Raw genomic sequence first — 16,144 nt, forward strand, 5'->3', positions numbered from 1 at the left:
ATACATTACCGACAAGACATGCTATGCCTTAAATTTTCTATTTTGCTGTCTGTGTGTCCCAAAAAATGAGAATTTAGTACAGTGGAACCTCTATTAACGAGTTTAATCCGTTCTGGCACTGAGCTCGTTACCTGGAAAACTCGTCTTAAACAAATTTCCCCATTTAAAATAAAGGAAATAAATTTAATCCGTTCCACTCCCAAAAACTTCCATACTTGTATGACTTTTTTTTATGTATATATAATACTGCACATGTAAATATAAATGTTTTGTTGTAGTGTTTTAACGTTTACTTTACCTTATGAAGAGTAGTTGCTGGCTTCAGGGAGACGATGGAGAGGTGGAAAGGAGGAGAGGGGTTATGGTGTGGAAGGAGAATCCACCTCTGAGTCAGGCGGACTCTCTCTTCTTGGGAATTTCACCCAAATTTCATTTCAAATGTCACACAAGGATGCGTTAGACCAGCACCAAATAAAAAACTACGTTGATTACACTCGTTGTGTCAACAATATAATGGTCTTACCACAAAGATACAATACAATGCCGTTCTCCCAAATAGGCAATGTGGTTATTAGAGAAAACGGAAATTTCATGGCAAACATGTATACAATCCCCAAGTCGATCGGATAAGAATTGCATTTTATAGAAATATTTGCTCAAAAGGCGCTTGAGTGCGGTGTTTGGGTGCATTCAAGAGAAAAAAGTGTGTCACGTTCAAGCGACATATACCTGCGAAAGTGATAACACTTTCACAAAGTGTTATCACAAAGTGATAACATTTTCACAGTGTTATCACAAAGTGATAAATTAATTAAACATTTTCACACACCGGGTTGTCACTGCTTTATCAGGGCAGCTTTTCCAAGAATGTGTTCACCTTTTCAAACATTCCAAACACTTCCCTGATTTCAGTGGAAGAGGCAGCATCCTCCCTTACCTCCTCATTCCCTTACTAATGGTGTAAATTGTTGATGAGGACCTGCCATACTCCCTTGTGAGATCGGTCACACAGACACCACACTCATGCTTTGCTATAATTTCCTTCTTTAAATCCACAGTAATTGTGTCTTTCTTCCTCTTGACAACACTATCTTTAGCAAGCAGCTTCTTTGGAGACTTCGTGTGTTACAAATTGTAGTCGCAAAACCACTAAAAACCCAAAGAAAAACTCAAATAAATCCAGAGGGATGCTTGTCGTGTGCGATACAACAACAACACTGGCGTCGGAAGCGTCCGAGAATTTGCGAGAACCCGCGAGATGCTAGGAAGCACCATGTGGTTTTGCTCGTTAATAGAGGCGAGCTCGTCAATAGAGACAAATTTGCTGCGAGTAGCTTGCTCGTTACTGGAAAAACTCGTTAATAGAGCCACTCATTAATCGAGGTTCCACTGTATATCCATGTATGTTATCAGTTATTTTTAATATGAACCTCAAATATTTGACCAATGTTTGGAGATAATGGGACCCACCTGGTATTGTTACAAGCACTTCAAAATACAGTAGACAAGACAGACACGGTTCTTAGTTGGAGTCCAGACATGTGGTCAAAATGAACATATGTAGCCCAAGAGGGTTGAGAAATGCACAACTAGACAAATAATTCCACAAACAAATTAATCAATCTTAGCATCATCACCTAGGAAAAGATAATCACTACAGGTCTTCTATACTAGCTGAAAATTAAAAATACTTGCAAATAAAAAATAAACAAACTCAACTAAAATATATTAAGACGAAGCAAAATACAGTATTGTACTGGAAAATTGTGACCCACAGAGAGAAAACTCACTCGAATAGCAACCAATGTTTTGTTACAAATTACAATGCTAACAATATGAGAAGACACTAGGCAGACTAAGGCTGTATCACGAGCTGTGCGTACCAGAGTGAGTCTTCTTCCCCGAGGAGACACGTTACTTGATCAAGGCTACGACACTCATGCCTCATCAAAGCAATTGTAGCGTCATCAAATTTTAATTAACATTTAGCAAAACTTCTAGATGCTATGGATAAGGTCTGATGCCTACCTTGGGCTGAATAGGTAATGAATCTTCTACAAAGTTGGTTCCCAGAGCAGTTCCAGAGCTCACAGTAGACAAGAGGGGTGAGGTGAGGGTTGCAGAGAATGCTGAAAGGCCACTTGAAAGATCTGTAGTGAGACTCCTCATTTTGGGGTAACGACGAGACTCTGCTTTACGTGTGTACTTGCGCTTTAATGAAGTACTTGGGGAGGCCTGAGAGGTCCCTGTGGACGATAATACAACAATTCAGCACAACTGCATCACAACCCGTCATTCAAAAACAATAGAAAAAACCTGTGATATTTGCAAAAATATCTTATTCATTTGTTCTTGTTGTAGAGTTCAATACTATGATTTTGTAATTCCCTCCTGATACCTTTGATTTGTGTTATTTCAGGTATCATGTAGGTATATGTTAATTGAAGCTGAGGAAACTGAAATCAAGTACAGTACTGTATATTTTTTACCTTTACCCAGATTTGGTCAATTTAATTGACTAATTTAATTGTCTACCATGAACAGGCTACTAAGGCCAACAGTTGGGATATTGCCCCTAACTCATCTACAGCAGCCAAAGAGTGGAAGCATTGACAATGCATGTTTGAAAACGGCCGAGTGTGGAGAAAATGCTCCAGACAAACTCAGAACTTTGGTGAATTATCACACACTGTATTAATTATTTACTTGAGTTTACCCGAGATCCACTAATACTAGTGGCCTCGATGAGGCCAAGAAGCCGGCGGCTTGTCGAAGTCCTCCTCCCCCCCATTTGCTTTGATGATCTTTTCCAATTGTACAGTACTGTACTGTAAAAATTAATAGTTTCGGCATTTACAGCTTCCGTGGTTAGGCGGTTCCAGGGGTTTATAACCCTGTGGGTAAAAAAGCATCTCCTGTTCTCAATCCTACATTGTGGCTTGTTGAGCTTGAAACCATTGTTTATTGTTTCCGCTACATCTGACCTTTTGAAAAAATTTCCAGATCAACATCCTCCAAATCGTTCAGTATTTTAAAAGTTTCAATGAGATTTGCCCTGTCATGCCTGGTTTGCAGTGCTGTTAGTCATGTGGCCATCAACCGCTCCTGATACATGATTTGACTTAGCTCTGGAATGATTTTTGTTGCCTGGTGTTGCACTTTCTCCAGAGCAGCTATGTCCTTCTGAAGATGTGGTCTTCATGCTTGGATACAGTAATCCAAATAGGGGCACACCAAAGATTTATGCAATTGAATCACTACCTTTCTTTTCCTTATGTCGGCTGCAAATTTGAATTTATCGAGGACTACAACCTTTGAAAATACCACATCTACATTACATTGAGTGTGCTCGGTGATTTTTTGAGAGAACTACATAAAATCAGCAAAGATTGTAATTTGAAACCAGTTACTGCAGAAGAGTATCGTGAAGAGCTGATCCATGAAGGGAGATCCAGGGAGCCGGTCGGCCGAGCAGACAGCACGCTGGACTTGTGATCCTGTGGTCCTGGGTTCGATCCCAGGCGCCAGCGAGAAACAATGGGCAGAGTTTCTTTCACCCTATGCCCCTGTTACCTAGCAGTAAAATAGGTACCTGGGTGTTAGTCAGCTGTCACGGGCTGCTTCCTGGGGGTGGAGGGCTGATCGAGGACCGGGCCGCGGGGACACTAAAAAGCCCCGAAATCATCTCAAGATAACCTCAAGATCTCAAGATGATGCTGTCATCAATGGTATTTCCTCACTACCCATTTGTCAGCACCTTCTGGAGAACAAGACACTGAACTTGCACAGTGCCTACAATCAGGCATACTCACGTGACCTCGAGTAACGCTGATGCTTACTCTGCATCAAGTGCACACACTGCTGCGATAGTCGCACCTATTCAACACCCCCCGCCCCCCTCAAGAAAAAAGAACTAGACCATGAGAACCACACACTAGTCACTGTCTACACCGCCAAAACGAAATGTTACTTCTATGGTGGTATGTTTACCATTAGAAGTAAGTGCCCAGCATGTGATGTTACCTCTCATAATTGTACCTATTTACTGCTAGGTGAACAGGCACATTAGGGTGAAAGAAATGTTTCCCAGTTGTTTTCGCCTCCACAGGGGATCGAACCCGGAGCCTCAGGACTACGAATTCCAAGCGCTGTCCACTCAGCTGTCAGGCCTGCCCATCATGTTCACAAATTTGCCGCCCTCTTGGACTATTTTGCTAGTACGTCAAGTTGACATTCGGGCGCAGGGGTTCTGGTTGTTGAACAGGGTTTTGGGCCTCAAGAGCTACTTGAGGCCCAGAGACTTTGGGTCGGCTGTCTACACTGACCATCTCTACTTCGGTGTGGTGCCTGCAATTGATTCTCATTTGATCTTCCTCCTCCCTGGTTTTCCTCCCTTCTCCTCTCTGTGGGTAGAAAGCTACAGGGAGCCACAAGGGGCTCCCCTCCCCCAGGAAACCAGTATTGAATGTAATGAAATGCCAATTTTTGAGTGAGCCCCAGTGACTCCCCGTCGCCAGCCCTCTCCCAGGGGCTCGGGTTCTTACATCATTCGTCGAGCTGCTGGTGGAGAGGCTTGTGAGCAGTAGCTTGCTCCCCCTCCCCCCCCCACAAACAAGGGGAAAGATGGGGCAAATGAGCGAGCGCTAGTTCATAACTCTTTCAGTCGTTTGTATATATAGTTAGAGGAAGTTCTATGGCCATTTTAGAGTCTGCAGGTGTAGGAAGTAGCCAGCTACAGTTTGTTTTATCTCGTTGACTTTCTGGGTGCTTTCCCTTGGTGGTGGCATAAATGAATAACTTGATATACAAATGCGACGGCTCCCTGCATGTCTGAGAGAGGGACCAGGTTCTGGCCCTGGGTCTCCAATCTCCAGAGAACTACGCGACTGATGGCACCTAGTAGAACACACATTTTCATCTCCTAGCTACATGAAGCAACTGGGGCTCACCCAGAAATTGGCATTTCATTACATTCAACACTGGTCTTTTAGGTCCAGATAAACAGTCAACCCAATCATCTCTTTCCTGTAGAATCTCTGTGGCTCCTTCATAAAAGCTAAGTACAGTAGATTTGTTCCACAGATCTTCCTGTTTAAAAACATACTGTCTTATTACAATATTTCTCCCCAGGTATTCAATCCATTTGTTAAAAAAAAAAAAAAAAATGTTCTAATGTTTTGTCTACCACACTTGTCAATGATATGGGTCTATAATTTTCAAGCCTGGGCTTGGTCCAGGCTTGGGGAGTAGAAGAACTCCCAGAACCCCATCAACCAAGTATCAAGCAGGGTTTTCTCTGCTATCATTTTTGAAGATTGGAACTATGTTTGACTTTTTAAATATATCTGCCAGGATGCCTGTACTCAAAGATATCTGGAATATCAATTGAAGTGGAATGTTCAGCTCAGCTGCACATTTTCTCTGAACAAGATGAAACTCCCATTTGATTCAACTGCTTTATTTCTTCCTAACTCCCTTAGTCATTTTTCCACTTTGTCTTGTGGAGCCATCTCGGTGCAGTTAGCAAGGAGCAGCCACCAGTTGGCCCCTCCAGTGGTGGTGCTTGAATATCATCCTGCCCGACTGTTCACGAGCCACCTATGCAACAGTGGACAAATCTTGCGAAGCAACACACTCTTTAACAGATAGGATTTTGTCCAATGAAACCAGGTTGTTGAGGGCCTATAGTACTTCCTACTTTTACCACATCTAAGCATAGTAAAGATGAAAGACAAAATTGGCAAATTACCTCCAGATGATCTGGGTGTGCACGAGTTGGAAAGGGAGGAACACTCGCTCAAAGGGGAGGAATGAGCATTTGCTTGGAAGGGCGATGAGCATGGGGTGCTCAAGGTAGACTCGCCCACACTATATGCTATTCCAGGAGAGGAGAGAGCTGATACACCCACCGGTATCTTAACATTACTTCCACTCATGCTGATTGGAGTACCTGAAAAAATTCATGACACTGCTAAGCATGAAGAATAAATAATAGAAATTACACCCATCAACATGTGCCACACACACACACACACACACACACACACACACACACACACACACACACACACACACACAGGAGGGGGTAAGGTTATTGGCACGCATTCTGTTTAAGAAAGTCTACTGTACAATGACTGACACAGGAAGATTAACTACATCAAGAGCAGCATGGAGGAACTCACAATAGGGGTAGTTGATAGGATTGTGGAGAAAGCTATGAGGTAATGTGAAGAGATGGGCAAACTTTGGATCAGGGAGATGATCCTGGAATGAAAAAATTATTATTGGACATAAAATGGGAATATGAGATGACCAAACAGAAGAAGTGGATAGAGGAATACAATTAAGGGCAAATTAGAAGGATGGAAAAAAGTGGGGGACAGCAATTGAAAGGGTGAAGAGAAGAAGTCCATGTGGCACAGTTGTAAAACACTCGCCCCGCACTTTGCAAGCGATTTGGCCTGGGTTCATATCCTGGCTGGGGAGGAGTGACTAGACATTAATCCATAACTGTACACCTATGTTCACCCAGCAGTGAATGGATGCCTTGTTGTTAAACGATTTGGTGTGACGTATTTCAGGGAAAATTTGAATTACCTGCCCAAAATACTATGGGTACTAGTGGCCTTACAATAATGTAAGAACTCGCATGCATGTGTCTTTATTCACCTATTTGTGCCTGTAGAATCAGGTATTGGCTCTTGAATCCCACCATTCTTGCCTTCGGTTGTTTAAAGCAATGACTCCTGTCCTCCTCTGTCATACCTAGTTTTAAAGCTATGAATAGTTTGCTTCTACAACCTGCTCTTTTAGTGCATTTCATTTCCTCACTACTCTCACGCTAAAAGAAAACTTTCTAACATCTCTATAATTCATCTGAGTTTCCAGCTTCCACCCATGTCCCCTTGGTCACTTGGTATTCCGTGTGAACATTTTGTCTATTTCCACTCTGTCAATTCCCCCTAAGTATTTTGTATGCTGCTACCATATCTCCCCGTTTCCTCCTTTTTTCTAACGTCGTCAAGTTCAGTACCTTCAGTCGCAATTCAAATATCATCCCATGCAACTCTGGGGCTAGCCTCATCACAATTTTTTTTTTATCTTTTCTAGTTTCCTAATGTGTTTCTTTAGGTGGGGGCTCTATGATGGGGCTGCAAACTCTAAGACTGGTCTTACATAGGCAGTGTAAAGTGCTCTGCATGACGTTCTAACTCTTGCTTCTAAAACTTCATACTGCTGCTAGGAATACCGCAGGTGGGACACCTTCAAAGAAGCCACCTGATCACCAAATAAATGGTGATACACATGCATTAGAAAGACCAGACGCGTAGTGCAGAGCAGTAAGGCGAATCAATGAGGTACCTGTATACAGCACACACACAATAAAGCACCTAAATTATTGGGATTGTCTCAAAGCTCTTCAAATGTACTCCCTAGAAAGGAAATGAGAGGGATACAGTATCAAATAATATACACATTGAAAATACTGGAGGGTCAGGTCCCAAATCTACACAGAAAGTAACAACATTCGATATGGAAGAAAATGCAGAATATAACCAGTGAAAGGTAGGGGTGCCATAGGCACAATCAGAGAACACTGTATGAACATCAGAAGTCCACAGTTGTTCAACATACTCCCAGCGAGTATAAGAAATATTGCCAGAACAAACGTGGACATCTTCAAGAGAAAACTAGACAGTTTTCTTCAAGAAGTGCCGGACCAACCGGGCAATGGTGGATATGTGGGCCTACGGGCCACTCCAAGGCCTGTTGGACCAAGCTCTCACAAGTCAAGCCTGGCCCTAGGCCGGGGAACTCCATTCAGGTACAATCCAAGAGACTTTGCATTTATTATTCTCAGACCATTAACCAATACACAGAATTAGATGCTTATCCACTGCTAAGAATAGATGACATGGTCAATAATCTTGCAAATTACAATGTGTTTTCTACATTTGACTGAGTTCTTATCATCAAGTTCCAATCAATGAATCTGACAAGAAGTACATAGCTTTTGAAGCTGACAGGAGGCTGTATCACTTCTGAAGGATACCATTTGATGTCACAAATGGAGTTGCTGCCTTTCAGGGTTTGATGGACAAGGAGGTAGAAGAAAATCTTAAAAAATCTCAAGGGTATATGATAGAAACATAAAATACTTAGGGGGATTGATAGAGTGGAAATAGACGAAATGTTCACAGTTAATACTAATAGAACAAGGGGACATGGGTGGAACCGGAAACTCAGATGGATCATAGAGATGTTAGCAAGTTTTCCTGTAGCATGAGGGTAGTAAGAAAATGGAATGAACTTAAGGAGCAGGTTGTGGAAGCAAACTATCTTTATCATTTTAAAACTAGATATGATAGGGAAATAGGACAGAAGTCATTGCCGTAAACAACTGGCGGGTAGAAAGGTGGGATGCAAGAGCCAATGCTCGGTTCTGCAACAATAAATAGGTGAGCACACAATGTATATACATTATACACAGTAAAGACTTCAATACGTTGCCTATGCAATACCAAATGAAACCTTTACAGTTCAACCACCCATGCCACAACCAGTCTGTGAGAGATGTGAAGTTGGTGACCGAGGTGTCGGCACAAGTTCTGGTTTTAAAGGGATAGATGGACTGTTTTGCCAAAAATTACATCTCACAAACTTATATCTGATCTTACAAACATACATATATCTGATACCAAAATCCAATTTTCATAAGCACCAATCAATTGTAAGGTGGATAGTCATCCATACAGATTTTAAATGGAGGATGAACTTCTGTGGAAGACAATGGCCATCCAGCAGCCAGTTTTTAGGCCTCCTGGGAATAGTTTTGGTTAAATAAAAACCCACACGCCATGAGTAACTACCCACATTACATTTTAAATTCTCCACAAAAAGTAAATAGGGTGGTGAGGAAATGTTACTCATTAAATAGTAGGTGTATGAAGTTATGATGTATGACAAATCTTTCAGTGATGGAAGGTGATTTTCACTTTTTACCAATGCCAGTACTCACCAAAATAGATTTTTGCCAATAACTTTTTCTTGTATAGAGAAAAAGTTCTTATGACAAAGACACATGAGAATTCTGCAAATTAAGAGCCATAAATCGTCTTTAGCACCAGTGAGTGGCAAGTAATGGCCTTTTTGAGTGGTTGCTGGCCCCAAAAATGGTGGCAATCGCCCAAAATTACGGTTTTCCTTACTTTTGGCATGTGTCAGGGGATTAAGAACTACACTTTTTTAGGTTTAAAGAGAAATAAATGTTTCACTCCACCATAACCCTGCAGTTTCATTTCTTCTTGTGTTATATTTGTATGTTCAGCCAAAGTCACCTTACATGATATTTACAAAGTTTACATTATCACATGACCTGTGACAATACCTGAAAGCTTATGAACACAGGCCAAATTCCTCTTACTTGGTCGGGAGAGCTTTGCAGGAGAAGGGGGTGCTGAACCATCCAACAAACATCCCGTCGATACCTTTCGTTTCCTTACGCCTTCCTTGCGTTGAGACTTTGGAGGCAGAGGATTTGTGAATGATGATGAAAGAGATGTTTGAGGGAAGACAGTAGAGGACATAACATGTTGGCTCTGGGAAGGATTTGTTGAATACAGCGAATTTGCCGAGCCTCCGCTTAACAGATGACACAAGAAGTCTCCAATCTCATCCTACAAGAAAAAATGCCTATTAGAAATAAATAAGGAAGCTTGTCCTCAACAACTAGCCTCTAAAACAGTTTCTGTAATAGCTGTAAACAATGCATGTTCCTCACATAGGAAAAAAACCTATATAATTGATTTTTACTGTGTAGTTTGGGCTCTTTAATATGGTATTGGCAACCCTAAAATTTTCTATTCTGTACTTATAAAAATACTTGATAAAAAAATATGATTTATCTTGTAATATTTATATACTTTTGTACAGTATATTCAGTAATGCCAAACATTAACCAACCTGTCCTTAGGAAGGAAATAGCTCAACGGAATGGATTGGGAAGGACTACGTAATTAGTGCTCTTATCTACTCTTTCCATGGGTTACTTTAGGTTAAGGTTACTTTATTTAAGGTTAGGTTTGGTTTAATTAATTTGGTGAATTATTAATGATAATGTGATATATTGGAATTTGATAACTATTAAAGTGTACCCGGAAATTCTGTTTACAGAGCTTCTCCGTAGAAAACTTTTTCAGCCTACACTTTTTATATTTTAAACCAACTAATTTTAGTATAGTAAAGTTATAACTTGAGAATAATCTCCATTTAGGACAAAGGTTCACTTGCCAGTTTACAAGAAGACTAACTATTACTGGAACTGTAATATGTTTTCAGACCATCACAAATACCCGTACAGAGGAACCTCGGTACTCGAACAGCTCCCAACTCGAACATTTTAGCACTCAGATGCTGTGTTCATGTTCGGTACTCGTCAGTTTGCTGGCCACGCACGTGAACTCGCATCTCTGATGCGTCAATTTTGCCATAGCAGTCGTTCAGTGCACAACCCACTATACTTTAATCTTGGATATCTTTTATATTCTTAGTGTAAATAAGTCACCATGTCACCTAAGAAAATTAATCATAAGAGCCAAGCAAAAAGAAAAGTAGTTAGAACCATAATTGAGATGAAAAAAGAACTCAAAGAACTCAAAGAACTCATGAAAGTACTGCCCGCGTGTCTGTTCTTGCTACCGAGTTTGGTATGCCTACATCTAGTTCTCTAATAAAAGAAATGTGTGCAAAATGGGGAAGTGGAAAGTTTTCTTGAAAAATATCCCTCTGACCCAGCTGTGATAATGGTAGGGGGCTCCCCTGCCAAAGAATCTCTCCCTCACCACCTTCCACATGTCATCATCTCTCCTAAGTGAAGGTAAGGTGTATATACTGTATTAGCATGTATTTCATTTATTTATTTATTGCATTAATATATTTATCTTTGTGGTCTAGAACAGATTAATCCAATTTACATTATTCTTTATGGGAAAAAATTGTTTCACAGATCACAGAACAGATCAGCACTCGACCCCACCCACAGGAACCAATTAAATTCGAGTACCAAGGTTCCACTGTATCTAGATAACTATCCAGGTGATTTGAAGGGGAAAGGGGGGGGGGGTTCTCGTGGTAATGGATTTGCTCTGAGGATGGCCTACATTAACCCATGTTGTTTTGAGACTCCGTGCTTCATTATAACTTTTTCTTTCCATGTTTGTCAGTTTGTTCATTACAAAGGTATCTGGTTTAAGATGAAGGCATACTGTACTTAGATTTTAATTGAACTGTTTTCTACATCTTTATCATATTGGATTTTTCACACAAAATGTCAAGAGCATTAGATTAATAAATACAACAACATTTTTTCTTTAATAATGGGGGAAACAATTTATAAAACAAAAATAAATATTTACCACTATGCATCGATCAACCATTGATTGAGTGACACCTTCGAAATGGCGTTTCTGGCAAGATAAACGAAGGTGAGAGTCGGCCCCCCCAACAACCACCAGGCCAGTCTCTGCACGCAGGCGCACACGCAGGTCCTCCACATCATCCACACTATAAACAAAATGCACACCTACATTAACATATCTGCATAAGGCATTTATACTTAAACAAAGATAAAAGTACATTATTACAATGAAAACATAATAAGATGATAAAATATACAGTATATAAAAAAATCTTTGGAGTAAGGCAGTGGGATCAAACTAGCATCCTGCATCACCCCAGATACATGCCCAACAATAATGTCACCCTACCCTAAAGACTTTATCATAAAAGTACATTATTTAAATAATAATAAATGTTTATTTTATAATGAAAAGCTTATATTTTATTACAGTATTATTATAGGATTATTATACAGCACTGGTGATAGCCCTGAAACACACAATGCTTGCAAATAGTAACCACGGTACTCATCATGTACCTACAAGACTTGTGCATCCAGCTCCAGTAGTTGACTGTACAGCATTTTGTAGTGTCAGATATAAATGACAGAAACTGTATATAAGGAATGGCAAGTCATCTTTGTTCTGTGGAGTGTGTTGACCAGGACACCACCAAAACAAAATTTTAGAATGCCAGCAGAAGCTAACAAAAAAACCAGCGTTGAATGTAATGAAACGCCATTTTCTGGGCGAGACCCGGAGACTTTCCGGAGCTATCTGGACTGATATGAATGTATTAAACCCTGGCATCAGTCAAACAATTGTTCTTAGGCCTACCAGGGACCATGAGCCAGAACCTAGCTTCCGTAGAGGCGCGCGAGGAGCAATGGCCTATAGAAACCCTCGTGTGATTAGAAGCATTCTATGTCTGCCATTGGCCGGGTCAGGCACCCAGAAAAGCAAGTGCCCCAAAACAGTGGTGAATGTAATAAAACACCATTTTCTGGGCGAGTCCCAGAGGCTTCCAGGAGCTATCCAGGCTGATATGAATATCCCTAACTTTGGCTTCAGTCGATGTGGGTGGAGTTCTAGGGCTACCGGGGACCACGAGCCAGAACCTGGCCCCCTTGGACAGGCACGAGGAGCAATGGTCTATAGAAATGTACATGTGATTTTAGAGCATTCTATATCTGCCATCGACCAGGACAGGCACCCAGAAAGGTATGCGCCCCAAAACAAACCCCTATCCTGGTTAAAACGACGAAAATAGACAAATGAATGGACAGAACTCCCCAAATGAAAATGAGCAAACGAGCATGACATCACACGAGCTGCATGTCTGCACAGCTCCCCCTCCCCGGGAGGGGGAAAGGGGAGCCCCTAGAACCCCGCGCCGGTGATCCACACCCCCAGTTCTGAGGCCGGATATCAAAATATGTGGAACCGCCAACCGGAGGGAGGGAGGGAGGGTTGCTTCCAGAGGGAGCCTCTGGTACTCACCCAGAAAATAGCATTTCATTACATTCAACGCTGGTTTTTTGGTTTTTCTTTCTCCCCTACGGAAGCCCCTACGGCTTCCTGGAGTTACTTCACCAAAGCCGAAAGAAACGGGATTGTGAGTTTTAAATTTTATGATAAGCTTAGAAACAAGACTGGTTATGATGTGCACTGCAGGTTAAAGTCAAAATTGTTGAGCAACATATGAACTTATTCGGAAATGTAGTTATTTGTCATTACATGCACATATATAATATACAGTACTGTAAAATCTAATGTGCTGTACTGAACTCACTTGGCATTTGCAGCTTTCTCGCCAATAATGAACAAGGTCGGGGTTCGGCAGTCAAGGAGTGGATCATCAGCCTCCCCTCGCTTGCCAGATGCACCAGTCATGGGGAACCCCAGACAAATATTGGCTGCCACTGTCTCCAGCATGGACACCTATGTATAGGCAACAAAAAAATTAACATATCAGAAGGAATGCTTTGAATTATGTATAATGACAATCTAGTCATGGTTAAAGGAACGGGGAAAGGGAAAGATGATTGGTGATTCTGCAAGTAAAAAGTTGCGTAAGGAATGCGGCAACTAAAGAAGGTGCACAAGGAATGCTGCAAGTAAAGAAGGTACATAAAGGATGCTGCAAATAAAGAAGGTATATAAAGGATGCAGCAAGTAAAGAAGGTATGTAAGGGTTGCTGCAAGAAGATGCACAAGTGATACAAATAAAGGGAGGTGCATAAGGGATGTTGCAAGTAAAGGTGCTTAAGGGATGCTGCAAGTAAAGAAGATGCTGTAGTGACTTCACTATCCCCCTACAACATGGCAGATATCAGGGAAAATTGCAGATGAGCTGGTGGGAGACAACCGACCAGCCCAAATGCTACGGGCAGCAGATGAACACGAGACCAGGTTCTCCCTCACACCCTCCTCAAGTTTGTACAGGTATATAATATATTACATTCAGTGACTTGTGTTTGCTTAACCCTTGTCTGGTGGATATTAGGACGCTAAAGTGCTAAGGGATGCTGCAAGTAAAGAAGGTGCATAAGGCATGTTGCAAGTAAAGATGATGCAATAAGGGATGACACAAGACATTATGGGGGAACTTAGAAATCTCTAAGGAATTTGATTGGAAAGACTTTGCTGTTAGGCAAGGATATATGTCAAAGTTTTGTGAAATATATGAAAAAGGCACCAAAAATCTATACCAAAACAGAAATGAAGAACTAGGAAACAGGACCGATTCAACAGAAATTGTTTGAGGGGGCCAGAGACCAAAAGACACAAAAATGGAACCAACATAGCAAGAGGCCAAACCCTCATACATACCAGCAATACAAAGATGCACAATAACTACAGTACATAACATCGAGGAGAGAGGCAGAAAGAAATTTTGAGAATGGGATATCTCATTGAGATAATGAGATAGCAATGGGATTAATGAGAAAATGGGATAGTAGACAAATGTAAAACAAAACCAGGCCTATTCTATAAATTTATAAGAAGCAAATTGGAGGTAAAGGATAATATTCAGTGCAAATTGTCTATACAGTATACCTAGGTCATAAAAGTATTTATGTGTATGTCTGATACCATACTACTTGTGTAAAGGAGGAAATGTATATGTTTATCTCTCAGACTGTTTGGTAATATGTTTATTGTTTGTGATGCGTGTACATGTATATATATTAACACAATGTACTGAACAAGGTGAGAATAGCTTGAGCTACCTCATCCCTTTGTGTGTATTTTAACCTCAATAAACTTATTTCAATTTCAATTTCAGAAAATGAAAAGGAAATGTGTGAAATATTAAACGAACAGTTCTAAAATTGTGTTTGTGTAGAAAGAAATTTTCAGAGAACCAGACATAATAAGAATTCTAGAGACAACCCGTTCTTGCAAATTTAATAAGTCAATATTGACTTATTAAATATGTGCATAGGTGACATACTTAACATAATAGTTTCCCTTGAAAAGCTTCATAGAAAACACCGACCTTACCTAACCTACTTAGTATGTTAAAATAAGCATCTTATAGCTTTGTAATTACAATTGTTACTTAACCTATTATAGGTATAGGTTAGGTAATAATTGTAATTACGAAGCAATAAGATGCTTATCTTAACATACTAAGTAGGTTAGGTAAGGTCGGTGTTTTCTATGAAGCTTTTCAAGGGAAACTATTATGTTAAGTATGTCACCTATGCACATATTTAATAAGTCAATATTGACTTTTTAAATTTGCGAGAACGGGTTGCTAGAAAACAACATAAGGAATACAGAGGGATGCTGCAAGTAAAGAAGCATTAGAGTTGTCTAGAGATGAAGTGGAAAAAATGCTCAAGGAGCTAAGTAACAGAAGATGCTAAGAGGAAAACTGAAGGAGTTAAGAAACATCGGCTTGCAATGTATTTCACTGGTTCAAACTTCAAGCTTCTATGCATCTAGAGTTTTGACATGTGTATCACTATTTGTATGGCGAGTAGGTGACTGGTTTGTTGGTTTCCCACCTGCATCTTTTCTCCCAGCGGCAATATTAAGATTGCCTCATGCTTGTTTTACAAGTAACTGTCTCTTTGGCATCTTTTTTCAGTTTTGGTCAAGGCTGTCCTGTCTACTTTGTCTTGGTTATTTCTAGATCAGCATCTCATGTCATATTCTGTCACCTCTTATCACTTGACATTGGCAGAGCAGCTGTTACTTGTGTTCAGTGACAAACAATCACACAATCCAGTGAATTTCATGGATGCTGTTCTACAATTTCTCTCATGGGTTTTCCATCTTCAGCTAGCTCATGCACCTCCTGAGCCATCCTGGCCTATTGACCAATTGCTTCTCTTCCTCTCCTTGCCTTGTTTTATGGTTTCCTCTTCAGGTAACAATATTTTTCTCAACACTGTCTTTTCATTGGCTCTTGCTTCTCGCTGTATGGTTGGCGAGTTTCAAGCTCTTCTGTGAAGGTGGGATTTTTGTTCCTTCAGCCTTGGTGGGCAGTTTGTTTGTAACCTTCTCCCCCTTTTCTTGTAAACGATAAGTTTGCCAGCTTTCAGAGGCCAGCTTTTTAACTGACACGGTTCCAAGGCGTGTAGTCCACAAATCGTCCACAGTCATCAGATCTAGCCAGCCTGCAGTTTACCCTTGGGGCCCATAATGTTTGCAAGTACGCTGCACTGGTCTCCATCTTCGCCAACATATCCAGTTCTGATATTCGGGATTAGGGGTTCCAGTGGCTGGGAATTTGG

The 16,144-nt window shown here is 40.8% G+C and overlaps 1 protein-coding gene across 5 annotated transcripts in view; it reads right to left on the reverse strand.

The window, feature by feature from the left end:
- Rcd1 (Reduction in Cnn dots 1) overlaps nucleotides 1–16,144 on the reverse strand; it is a 75,174-nt gene that overhangs the window by 22,086 nt on the left and 36,944 nt on the right. For all 5 annotated transcript variants that reach the window (XM_045736952.2, XM_045736955.2, XM_069326295.1 and 2 more), the window contains exons 11-15: nucleotides 13,189–13,337; nucleotides 11,415–11,562; nucleotides 9,425–9,677; nucleotides 5,750–5,950; nucleotides 2,029–2,246 (exon numbers count right to left, since the gene is read on the reverse strand). In XM_045736952.2, the coding sequence (XP_045592908.1) occupies nucleotides 2,029–2,246; nucleotides 5,750–5,950; nucleotides 9,425–9,677; nucleotides 11,415–11,562; nucleotides 13,189–13,337 (969 nt within the window). The remainder of the gene's footprint in view (nucleotides 1–2,028; nucleotides 2,247–5,749; nucleotides 5,951–9,424; nucleotides 9,678–11,414; nucleotides 11,563–13,188; nucleotides 13,338–16,144) is intronic.

Source organism: Procambarus clarkii, chromosome 18 (genome assembly GCF_040958095.1).
Source record: "Procambarus clarkii isolate CNS0578487 chromosome 18, FALCON_Pclarkii_2.0, whole genome shotgun sequence".
In the NCBI taxonomy this organism is placed as follows: domain Eukaryota; kingdom Metazoa; phylum Arthropoda; class Malacostraca; order Decapoda; family Cambaridae; genus Procambarus; species Procambarus clarkii.